At 39.1% G+C, this 13,415-nt stretch overlaps 1 protein-coding gene across 2 annotated transcripts in view; it reads right to left on the minus strand.

Annotated features, from left to right (window-relative positions):
- The window catches only part of trpc7b (transient receptor potential cation channel, subfamily C, member 7b), a 54,701-nt gene that overhangs the window by 22,919 nt on the left and 18,367 nt on the right, over window positions 1-13,415 (minus strand). For both annotated transcript variants that reach the window (XM_026194510.1, XM_026194502.1), the window contains exons 4-7: window positions 11,821-11,985; window positions 5,066-5,282; window positions 3,521-3,754; window positions 420-684 (exon numbers count right to left, since the gene is read on the minus strand). In XM_026194510.1, the coding sequence (XP_026050295.1) occupies window positions 420-684; window positions 3,521-3,754; window positions 5,066-5,282; window positions 11,821-11,985 (881 nt within the window). The remainder of the gene's footprint in view (window positions 1-419; window positions 685-3,520; window positions 3,755-5,065; window positions 5,283-11,820; window positions 11,986-13,415) is intronic.

Below are 13,415 nucleotides of genomic sequence, written 5' to 3' on the forward strand. Positions count from 1 at the left end.
ATCAAATCACAGTTCACCAGTGTCTTGAGATTTTAGTAACAGTGTATCCAATTCACTTTCTCAATATTATATTTAACCAAATAGACCGATTGCCTGAGGGTAGATTAAAGTTCGATCTCTGCTTCTGATAAGACGCCACAGATTTAATGAACGACCTCAGTCAAAAGGGCATGTCTTATACTGTCCTTGGGGTGCTTTAACTTTAATACTTTAACAGATTTGTTTTTTCCCTTTTGCCGTCTTATGTAAAATGATCAGTGCGGGGTTGTGTTTTAAAATGCTGCACCATATTTCTGAAAAGTTTTGGAGAAGTAAAAGGGACAAAGTTTCAGAAATGGAGAGAGATGGTCAGACCACACATAGTCACACACATTCTCCCAGCATATACTACTCCACTCCGACAGCCAGGTATAACTCACGTGGTGAAGGCAGGGTTGTACTTTGCTCCGAGGTAATATGAGTACAGGTTGAACATGCCGATCATGAAGGCCACAAACACCATGATGAAAATGACCATAAACTTGAAGATGTCCTTGACTGTGCGCCCCAGTGAAATCTGCAGGGGTCCAAAGCTCTCATTGGCTGGCAGTATGTAGGCGATGCGAGAGAAGCTCAGAACGACGGCGATGGCGTACAGGCCTTCTGAGATGATCTGAGGATCTGATGGGCGCCACTTGTTTCTGGCTGAAGGGAGAATAAGCCACAGAATGGTTGCTTTGTAATATTATAATTTTATTAGCAAATCAGACATTAAAAGGGATCTTTGGCCATTTTTTTTCACCTAATTAACTACACTAAATAAAATCTGATATGTTAAACAAACTCTGTAATTAGTGCTGAAATGATATTCATATTCGGTTCGAGCCCCGGCTTGGACAGTCTTGGTCGTTGTGTCCTTGGGCAAGACACTTCACCCGTTGCCTACTGGTGGTGGTCAGAGGGCCCGGTGGTGCCAGTGTCCGGCAGCCTCGCCTCTGTCAGTGTGCCCCAGGGTGGCTGTGGCTACAATGTAGCTTGCCATCACCAGTGTGTGAATGTGTGTGCGAATGGGTGGATGACTGGATATGTAAAGCGCTTTGGGGTCCTTAGGGACTGGTAAAGTGCTATATAAATACAGGCCATTTACCATATTTTAATTCAGAAGCCAGCTTGGAGGGATTCAAGATTTAAATATCTGCTAATAACTGTTTCAAACTGTTGCTGATGCTGAATATGTACTAGCACTTTATAAACCAAATATTAAACGTTACATAAGAAGGGGTTAAAGCGGTGTTACCTTAAACTCTACTGTGCACATGCAGTTTGTCACTCATCGTCCCATTGCTTGCTATTCAAAGTCTTTCTGGTTACAACGCACTGAGTAAACCTCTGGTTGTAGTGCGATCCAAATGTTTGTAAGATATGTTTCTATGAAGAATAATCTCAGCTTTAAGAAGCACGGATTTCGACGAAGGAGACGGTGCAGTAAGAAGATGGATTAAGTGAGGAATGGAAAAACGAAAGTCAGAGTAAAAGTTTGAAGAGAAGAGCGAGTGGAGCAAGAGGAGGGAAAGAAATTAGTCTGAGCTGTGTGGACGGCAAAGGGAAGGGATAAAGGGATAGTGTGTCCAAGGAGAAGTAAGGACAGCTAGAGAGAGGGAGATCAGGAAATAACTGAGATATCAAAGGAGACTGATGTGGCTAGGTGGCAATGTAAGATACAAGAGAGATGAGTCAAATAAAAGAAAAAGAGCTTCCATTTCACTATTTTATCAAAATCATAGTTTATTAGTATAACATTTTCACACCTTTACAGATATTGGGACATTTAGGGGAAGGTTTATGAGGATTATATGTGAGAGTGCAGTAATAGAACCTTTATCGATTTATTGATATGTCATGACAGAGTCAGGCCACCAGATGACAGCACTGATGAAGGTTCTATTAGTGGACCGCTAAGTGCACAGTGCAGTGGGCTGCAGCCTGTGGCAGGGTTTGCTATGGTGGAGGCATGTTTTTGTTCTGGTGTTTAACTGAATGCATGCTTATCATTCAGGGATTAAAGATAATGTTGATTTTTTTGTCATTCTTTTTTTACTCATTCTGGTCATCTGACTGCAGTAGCATGTGTGTAGCAGCAAATCAACCATTGCAGGGATTGTTTTATTACTGTGAAGATCTCCAGGTGACAACCCCAATTCTGAAGGAGTAGTGATGCTGCATAAAACGTAATTAAAAAGAGAACTAACCCAGATTTTATTCACAACGGAACAAACAAAACATATCAAATTTTAGAGAGAGAAAATGCAGTGTTTTAGAAAAAATATTAGCTCATTTTGAATTTGATGCCAACAAACATGGCTCAAAAAAGCTGAGACAGGATGATGTTTACCACCAGATGTTTACTTATTAAAAGAAGAGTGGTTGCATCCACTCTTCTTTTAACAAGTAAACATCTGGTAACTGAAAAGACCAGTTTTCTGTTCCATGATGTGCCAAGTTTTTTCAGTTCCTGAAAGGTCTGTACTACAGAGGGTCGAGTTTAGCATCTGGATTCGTCTACTATGAAGTTGTAATAGCTTTAATATTCTCTCTCATAAATATGTAAAGCCTTCCCTGAAAAAAGATGTCATCTGGGTGGCAGCATATGTTGATTTAAAACCTGTATATACCTTTTAGGACTGATGGTGCCTTTCCAGATGTGCAGGTTGCCAGTACCACAACTAAAGCAACCTCATACCATCAGAGATGTTCATTTTAAGTTCACTTTGGTCCAGACATGATGGCACATTTATTCACATATTGTTTGTTCTTTGCATGACAGACCTTTAACCTGTATTGTAGTTGGCTATTGAGCTCACGCATGTCATGATTTCCATGGCAGAATCACACCTTGTTTGAATGCAGTGCTGCCTGAGGGGCTGAAGATCACAGGCATTCCAATATTGATTTTCAGCCTCATCTCTGATTTTTCCAGATTCTCTGACTCCTTTGATTAGATATTCGACATCTTCACAATTTTCCACAGGGGAGCATTATTCTGATATTGTTCTACAATTTGTAGATGCGTTTGTTTTTTTTTTTGCAAATTGGTGAACCTCTGCTCATCTTCTGAGAAACTCTGCCTTTCTAAGATGCTCTGTTTATACCCACTCATGTTGCTGACCTGTCGCCAGTTACCCTAATTAGATGCAAAATGCTCCTCAAGCTGTTTCTTTTTACAACCACTTCCCTTTTCAGCCTTTTTGTTACCCCCTGTCAAATCTTCTTTTGATTGGTGCCATCAAATTCAAAATGAGCCAATATATTTTGGAAAACGGTTGCGGATCTAAAGAAATACATTTTCAGCTTCAAGTATCATGTGCAGTCCGGGTTTCTGTAATTAATGGCGTTTTTGCACTCATCTAATTTGCTATTCCTTATCAGTGACTGATGTAGCCCAACACTGATTCAAGCACCTCTATATAATATTGATAACAATATCTATAATATAAATGTAGCTTATATTTAACTTACATGATTCTTTTTATTGACTACTCACCGTAAGTGAAATAAGCCACTTCATCAGGCAGTGAGGCGTTGCTGAGGTCGTCATCTGGTACATGCATGTCGACATATTGCTGGGCCTTGGATGCCTTCAGGAATGCCATGAAGCGTGCCGTGAAGGATGCCACGAAGATGGATAACATACCAAAGTCCAGAACATTCCAAAGGTGCATGACATACTCCCTGGGTCCGTCACTCCAGATCTCCTTGCACTCTGACCAAATCATGCCTGAACATAAAAGACACATATAGACAAAAATAACACAAAAATAAGGAGGCCGTTGCCAGCACTTATATAGGGATGCATAAATGAAGCACGTACAAACAGATGTCGACAACAAAGCTTGTAATTGAAAATGAACCACTCAGACGTGTGGCACTTACAGATCAGGTGGATGCAAACACATACACACTCCATTCTCTATTTGGAGCCAAAACACAGTTAAAATTGCCTAGAGAGAAGGCGCCCTGATCAGTATCATCTCTCTAACAATTACTGGGCCTTCAAAGCATGCTACCGGAATTACAATTACCACATCTAACTAAGCCACCACTCAATGCACACACATACACTCACAGATTCATGTAGATAAACAGTCACATGTGCAGCGGCTGCTAAAAATTTACTGTAGATGGGGAAAAAAATGTTGCCATTACATATAAACAAATAAAAACAGAGGCACATGTGCACCAACATACACAGACCACACACATAATATTGTTAGAGTGTGTGCATGAGCGGAAGCAGATGGGAAGCAGCTGAGCTCTGACAGATACTGCTGTGGGCTATTTATCCACCAAGTTTGTCTTTGTCTGCCTGTCTGTCACCCTCTTCTATCTCCTTCGATTCCTCACGCCTGCCTTCCTGTATTCCACGCACACACCCTACTCTGCTTTCTTTTGTCGCCCTCAACTACTCCCAACTTTCCTTCCATTTTTCTTTCATTCCGTTCCTCCCTCTTATATTTCCTCTGCACAGCCTCCCAGGTCAACCTCCCAATTTCCCTCCAGGTTATCGTTAGGACTCAGCGGGGCTACTGTCTGCGCTGTACCAACCAGAAAATTTCTTTTTGATCTTCGGAGGATAAAAGAGCATGATTCATTGTGTTGCTGTAACCTTGGCTTTCATTCACTTGCCTGGTAGGGCACTCTATTAAACTTGAATTACACCTCATATCAAAGGTGGGCAAAAAGTTTTCTGACTATTTCCAGACTGTTTACTGATTTATGGTGAAGGTGTATGTAGAAAAAAACTTGAAAAGAAACTTTGGATTAGCATAGAAAAATGTGCAAACCTAGGACAAAGTATATTCATGGTTAATAACATAATAAAGTGCACGCATTGCAAAAAAAGAACACGCTCAGCTGTGCCTTGCTTACTTGGCACATCAAGGTTATTTTTTATCACGTTGGACAATCTGCTTTGACAGGGACAATCTATTCTAATCTAATCAACTGATGTGCATTTTAATTGGCTGTAACTGTGCACAGCCACACTGTGTGTGTGTGTGTGTATGATTTGATTGAAAGGGTGACTTACCCAATACCCACTTCATTATCAACATCTCTGTCCAGGAAAACTGGGTGGTTTTGACCCTGAACACCTGTCGAGGATGGTCTGTGATGGTCTCGTTGGGAAGGTTCTTTACTCCTTCAAAGCGGTCGGAAGCATTGACAACCAGGAGACCCAGGAAGATGGTGAAGGAGACAGCGTGAGCCACAAACTTCATGAAGGGGCTTCGCAGGATCTGACCAAGCTGGAAGTGAAAAAATTTAGGAACTTCCAATGTGTTTACTATTCCAATGCGTCAAATATTAAGAATCAATTATGGTAATATAGATATAGATTAACAATATCAATTTAAATTTGCATTTACTGATCAGAAAACAAATTGTAAAAAACAAAAACAGCGGGGTATTGACACATTAAGCAAAATTTCACTGTCTATCTGTGATTACAATAGCCAACAAATTCTGTTTTACAGTAAAGAAACATGTTTGAGTGCTTTTTGGACGGACAATATTGCAGCCAAGCTCAACATCTGCTTTTATTTACTGAGATGAATCATGCTTTCTGCAGAGTTCCTGAGACTTTGGTCCTCAGAGAGAGCAAAAAATGCTGCAAAGCACCACTACACCACCATTTTAGCAGACAAACAGCAGCTGTTGTAATTCATGAATGTGCGTAACCACCGATCACTCTCACACACACATTATGCCAGAGTAACTAGATGCCAAACCATTAGCAGAGCCTGTGGAAATGCACTGCATCAAGCAAAAGTAATGCAAGACGGTACAGCACAAATAGCATTTAACAAGCCACCACACAGAGGGGCATTTTTGTAATTGCACATAAGTGTGCCAAGTCACACAAATGCACTTACACACTTAGACACACGCACACTTCTAACCCCATACGGGCATTTGAGATCCCAACATTTGCTACTCTCTGAACCTGCTGTGTTCAATATTAACTACCCACAGGATATCTCTACTCTCTGCATGAACAATAATACATCAGATTCAGTAGCTCTTCCCATGCCACACACACACTGCTAAATCATGGGGGAAGAGGTTGTCTGGTAATTTTTAACCTTGCAAAACCTCCTTTAAACCTCCTCATGACACCTTCATCCCTCCCAGCATCTGTGCCGATCCATTTCACTCCTCAGGTTAAATAAGATGGTCATCTCAGATCAGACCTTCTGCTGTGTGGCGACTGCAGACTCCATGGGTTTCTTTAGTGTGATGGTGATAAGAGCTTGTCTCCTCCAACAAAATGGCAGCTGCTAGCAGGAGGTATGTGCATATTAAATAAGTAAAAGCCTGGTGTGAAAATCATCTAAAGCCAGGATGGATCTTCTTTTTCTCTTATTATAAGGTCTTTTTACCTGGGAGAATACATAATGTTTCTTAAGTGTGATCAAAATGTTCTAAAATTTAGCCCATAAAAACCTTACCCAATTTAAGTTTGGCTAATTTCCTGTTCAAGATAATCATTTCGGGCATACCCAGACAGCTTCCAGTGCTGCAGAAGCTCCCAAGATGTCAATAAAGATCACTTGGGATTTCATCTCAAACCTGCACAGACAGCAAACTAGAACTTCTTTTTAAAACTGATGTGTATTACCCATGAAGGTCCACTGCTGGTGTTGATAGCTGGACCTCTTACCACGACCAAGCAGCTGAGAGCAGTTTTTAGCTGAAGGTTCAGTGCTTTAGATGAGGAAAGAGATCTGAAGGATGCTTTTCTCCCCCAAACATTCACAGGGTTCTGCACCGTGAACTGATCCCTCAGGGAGATGCTGTCAATGTGGAGCTTTACTGTAACGTCTACTAAAAACACACTGAAAATGCGAATACGATTTTTGGCCACAGCCACATAATCTTTACTCACTGTCAACAGTTCTTTAAGTCCTGTTCTGGATTCTTTTTTGACCTCCTGGATGCGTCACAGATGAAGTCTCTATTTGTGGAGATGGTGATTCACTGGAGTCTCAAAGCTTTAAAAAGTGGCTTTGTAACCCTTTCCAGACTGCTAGATGTCAATGACTTTGCTTCTCATCAGTTTTTGAGTTTTTTTAGATCGTGGCATGATGTGTTGCTTTTTGAGATCTTTGGTCCGGTTTTACTTTGTCAGACAGGGGTCGCAGTAGCTCAGGAGGTAGAGCAGAAGATGATCAGAGGATTGGCTGCACCAGTCTGTGTGTTAAAGTATCCATAGGCAAAATACAGTTGCTCTCTGATGCACTCACTGGAGTGTGAATGTTAGATAGAAAGCACTTAAGTAATCAGTAATCAGGCACAGACTGGTGAAATTGAACTCAGCTTTCAAAAAAATATGGTTAATCACAGTTAATTCATAATTTAAAAAGGACAGATTTTTTTTTTGCCTAATAAATGAAATGACTATTTACAAACTACATTTTTTTATTTATTTGGGGTCTCTTTATCCAACATCAAAATTATTTGATGATTTGAAACATTTATATATCAGTAATATACAGAAACAAAGACACCAGGAAGGGGGCAAACACCTTCTGTAAAACACCTAACCCTTTTTCACAGCACCATGGCATCCACTTAGAGGTGTAAGAGAAAACGATCTTGAAGCAAAAATGGCAATGCTTTTGTGTTTTTTTTCTGGACATTTCCTGGAACTTTTTGAAATTTTTGTAAAGAAAGACTATGAATAATTTATAAATTTACACCCATCTAATCAATTCAGGGTCACTAGATAGACTAGAGCCTATCCCAGCAACCAAAGGAAAAGAGGGAAGGTTACACCCTGGACAGGTCATCAGCCTGTCGCAGAGCTAACAGAGAGAGACAGACAACCATTCACACTCACATTCACACCTATGGGCACTTCAGAATCTCTAATTAACCTAACCTTACTAACTGCATGTCTTTGGACTGTGGGAGGAAGCTGGAGTGCCCAGAGTGAACCCACAGCCACATGAAAATATCTTATTTTTTCCTAAAATATATTAAATACACTGCATACTTTGGGTTAACTATATAATCATATAGAGGACCTTTACTAATGTGTACATTTTCACGTCTATACTCTGTTTCTCTTTGCAGCTATCTCTTTAATTCAAACTAAAGAGATATTTCCAGCAATGCAAACTACACTGCATTCTGGTTAGTGAGCCTTAATATATACAATATTAATCAAATAGCTTCCTCATTTTATATTGGACTGAAGTAAATATTTGAAAGAATTTGCTCAGTGCTTGGAGGTAAAATAAATGAAGTCTGCTATGTTGCTTGCTTTACCCTGACCTACATTAGCTGTAAAAAAAAAAAAGAAACTTGTCCTTTGTATACTGATAAGGATTTTTTTTGGTACTGGCTTCGAATTTGAATCTCCCATGAGACAAAAGGAGGCCAAGAAAAGCTAGGACGGAAACAAAAAATCTCAAAGTGTGTCCAAAATTTTAAAACCGCAGGCAGCCGTGTCAGAGATAGCATGCAAAAATATATTTCAACCAATTAAGTAGATGATGGACTGCAGAAAAGTAATTAATGAAAAAATAATTACTTAATATCGGCGCAACATGTAGCATTTGGAAATGTCAGCGTATCATTGCCAAATTGATTGTCATCGTTGGTATAATTATCATTAATAAAGAGCCTCGTCATGCCTGAAATACTCTGTGAAAATAAGGACGAGGTTTACCATAGTTTCAGAATCATAAGCTTTCCTTACACGTACTCTTACCTTTTCACTATAAATCTGCAAAGTTAGTGATACAAATGAATCCTTGACTAACATGTGAAACTTGGTTCATCAAGTCTCCAAGGCAATTTTCCTCTTCATCACTTGTTCTCTTTTTCTGACTTTTTATCTATTTTCAGTTACTCGCGGAAGGCTGAAAAATTTCACGTCACTCACCATATTTTAACCTCTTCAATCAATAAGAAGCATTCTATCTCTGATCGCACATCTGCTTTTCATCACTTCTGAAGCATATCGCTGCTATTTTTCACCCAAAGAGGATTTTCAAAGCAATTACAGTATCCATGTTTTTTCTGCCTGCTCTCAATGACTTACTACTTCTGTTACAGGAACAAAAACACTGTCTTTATCGCCCCAGGCTGATATGAAATGTAATATGATGTGGGATTTTAATAATTGTGTGTTGTAGTGTTGTAAAATGGGGCATATTATGGGCTGTAAAAAACAAGCAATTGATAAGATGAGATGAGAAGAACTAGATGATTAGCTGCAGGTGCAGGAGGCTACACTAAACACAATCAACCAGAACACATCAAAGCTTTCTCTCTGCGTTTGTCTGTCGAACTGTATTTTTGTTCTGATTTACACTGTCTTTATCTATTTCATTATCAAATCCATTCTACTTTTTGTTTCTGATGAGCTGCGGTCACATGGTCACAAAGCATGCATAAACATCTGTTTTGTCTCTTGGCTATTTTTTTTGATTAGGCTGCTTTTATTATTCTACCCTCTGTAGTTTTGCTTTATCAACATCACACATGTCCCTGGTCTGTTAAAACAACATGCACATTAAAAAAATTAAATAAACGTGACACAGCAACAGACACAGTAACAGCACAACTATAAGCTGTACGTCCCATATTTGCTTCTCTGCCCTGCTTCTTTTTCTCAGCTGTCTCTCACATGACACGAAACGTCAGGCAGTCACATGCAGTGTCATGATTTGATTGATTCATAATTAGATGTAATCATACATCCACACATATGCACACATGTGAATACGCACACAGAAACACACACATTAACATAACACAAGTGTTTTTTGCGACAAGTGCTTCATGATTGGTGGATAACCTGTCACGGCGAGTGAGATGAGCCGTGTGGAAATAATAAAGGAGGATCCAATTGCAGGAAGTAGCGAAGGTGTGAAGGTGGTTTATTGAACACGAAATATAAATAGACAAACGGCAACCGGAGAATGAACTAAACTCTACTGGGAACAACTAACTACTGAACATGAACCAGAACACGAACTACAAGAGAATAAGAAAACAATCCATAATGCAAAAAACACACCTAACATGACAACTCAAAATACTGGGTCAAACTGACCCAGAACCGTGACATAACCTCTAAGTTTTATGGTTCTCCAGCTTCTCATGCACGGCTAACATCCGGTGCTCTCGCTCTCTAGTCTACAAAATGACTAATTCATCAGTCACGCCTACCATGAACTGCTCAAAGGTCCTCAAATCTGAGTGTAGACACACACACACACACACGCACGCACACACGCATGCACGCACGCACGCACGCACACACACACACACACACACACCACTTGGTGATGATGAGGTGCAGGATTATTCAGGTTGATGAGAAGATTTGCATAACCGCTTACTCAGCTCCTGTGTCTGAGTGTGGCCGATGTCATATTGTGTCACTTTAGAAAATACAATCTGCTTGATGAGAATGAAGAAAATGTCAGAAAATGTCCCACATGCCCTATAATCAAACAGTTACTATATTGTGTTCTGAAACTGTAAATCTGTAAGTTTTGACATTTCATTTGGCCATATCTTTAGAGTCTAGTGCATATATATTCCTGTAAATACCCTAACAAGGTTATAAGGTTTGTGTCATTTATAGTAGAACCATATTTAGTATTTTAGGGAAAAAGTGGATTATTGTCTGTAGCAACAATGTCTGTAAAAAGGGTACAACTGCAGAGATGAGGTGGAATCAAGATGACTACAGCTTAAGAAATTGGAAAAACCTATATTAAGTGCTTATTGTTTATTTGTGATAATTCTGTATAACCTAGGATTGTATTTTTATATTCAGGATAATTGTATAGAATACAGGTTGTTAGTTAATAATTAGGGAATATAAAAAAATCTGTCTGTAATGTTATACACAATTTAAGAAAACCTTTTTTATACTGCATGAGCTTATAACATGCTTGGGGTCCTAGCTTCATGGGTAGTAACAATTGCATCTCTAAGATCAGTGGTGATGTCTTTACCCCTTGGCACTGTGTAAACACAACAATGCTCAAGATGAAACAAACTTCCAAAATTTCCTTGATTTTAAGACTTGCTGGGCACCGGACGATTTTAAAAGTTCTGATACCTAAAAACATTTAGAATTAAAAGAGGTACGTTCTTTTTCACATGACTCTATCAGGGGCTGGGTCTGTGACCCAGCGTTTTGAGTTTATTTATGTTTTTTTGTGTTAAGTTGATGATAGTAAGTTCTTGTGTTATTGTTCGCTAAGATTTAGTTGAGGTTTATTCTAGTTTTTGTTTCAGCTATGTCTCTTTGGTTATGTGTCTTGTTTCCTGTCTAGTCTGTCACGTGTTTTGTGTCACACTTCAAGTTCTGCTCAGTCTGAGAGTAGATGATGATGATGAAGCTAAGATTAGAATAATAAAAGCTGAGCCTAAATGTTGAGCTGAGAAGCGAGTCTGAGATGTCCTGAAATGAACTAATCCTAAGTTAATATTAAGGCCTTTGCTGTCGTTCCAACCTCAGGGCAAACTTTAGATTCTCCCCAACTTGTGGTAAGGTCATATGAGCAACAAAGAACAACATTGGGAATTGTGTTTCCTGATGGGTAATGAGCCTATAAGCTGCATGATGAGACTTCAAGTGCAATTTGAAATACTATAGTTGGCTGCAAATAATAGGTGGAACAAGAATAGAAAATAATATTTTACTGAGAAGCAATAGTGCATAGATACAGCAATAATAAGTTCCCTAAACTATATGTGTGTGTATTTTAACTGTAGTTTGCAATTGTGTTTGCGCATGTAGCTATCTGTCCATACCTTGCTACATGGCATTATCCAGTAGGCAATAGCCAGGAATGGGAGGCCTACAGTTACTCCCAGGACTGTCCAGCACTTCACACCAATGGACTGCTGCCTCAGGCCAGGCAGATTCTCATACCAGATAGTCAGCAGTTGCTGCTGGCAGTTCGGATGAGCAACGAACTGAAACAGAAGAAAATAAACAAGAAACTTAAATCAGTGGAGAACGAAGGAAGATGACACAGTTTGGGTACAGGGCAAGGATGGTTAAAGGATGAGAAAGACAAACAGGAAAGGGCGAGTGGTGCTAAAAGCAAACAGCTAGTGATGCCAGGATTTTCAAGGAACAACTCACACTAGCTTCATATGACAAAAAGCTGCTTACATAGTCAGGCCGAATAGAAGTATAGAAGTTTTACATTAAGGCAGGTCGTCTTTAATTTAAACCAGAAACAAACCTTGAATATTTTTCTCCAACTTTAGACATGAATCTACTGGGATGGACCCCTTGTAATCTCAGTAGCTCTAGTTATCTAGTTATAAGTCCCACTCATGAAAATCCTCTCATCCAAAATGTGCATCTGCAATAACAAAGGTATACAGCTGAAGGACATAGTTTCAGCCAAGGCCTGACTCACCACGCCTGGGACAGGCTGTATGATCGTTAAACATTCAATGACTGCAGGATACATCAATGATGTGATGTATGTATTTTATAAAATGTGGGTTTTGTTTTGTTTGTTTTATTAGCACACAAAGAAGATGACTATAACTAAAAACGATATTTCAAATATTAAAAATATGCTACCCAGGCACACACAAGTGGCCAACACTGATCCTTTGGTTAAAGTGGAAAACCCAAATTTAGATGCATTGGGAAAAAGGGATGTCTAAGAATGAACAAAGTGTTCGTAAATATCTAAAAAAGCAGCCGGTTAAAGTCCCAGGAAAGCAGCAGCAAAGCATTCCTGTGTGAATGTCTTTCAAGCTTTTAATAAATTTCCTCTGCCAGTGTGGGTTCTTGGTATGTTACATCTTTAATGGATGGAATAAAAAAAATGGTTTCAAGCAATGGGTCTTGAAAATAAAGAAAGTAGGAACATTGTAAGACATGAAATGTTTTTTTGCCTCAATATCATGAATTGATGGCAATTATGTGTCTTTCAAAGATTTTTTAATCCTTATTATCTTAGTGAAAGAAAGGATATAATGATAAATAGAAAGTTGAGTGAGAGTCAAAAGAAGTCGCTGTAGCCCACGTGTTTTGTGCGCTTAACATTCAGTCACTAAGTCAAAAATCTTTATGTATAGATTTTTACAACATGTAAGCTAATATAAACCCCAAAAACCCAAACTGAAAACGTCTTTTGAACCAGCACTTTTGACACATGCATTTGTATACACCATTTACAATCTACCACAGCTGGGCTAATTGCTGTGTAACACATATATCTGACATTTAAAACCATAAAACAAGGCAATTAAAGTCCAAAGTCCAAATATTACCTTTGACACAAGATTTACTCTAGTCTCTGAAAGACCACCTGTAGAAAGTGTATCTCAGTACACTGGACACAAATTACTTACAGGGTTTGTGTTATATTACAGAATGG

Source organism: Astatotilapia calliptera, chromosome 2 (assembly GCF_900246225.1).
Source record: "Astatotilapia calliptera chromosome 2, fAstCal1.2, whole genome shotgun sequence".
Lineage (NCBI taxonomy): Eukaryota > Metazoa > Chordata > Actinopteri > Cichliformes > Cichlidae > Astatotilapia > Astatotilapia calliptera.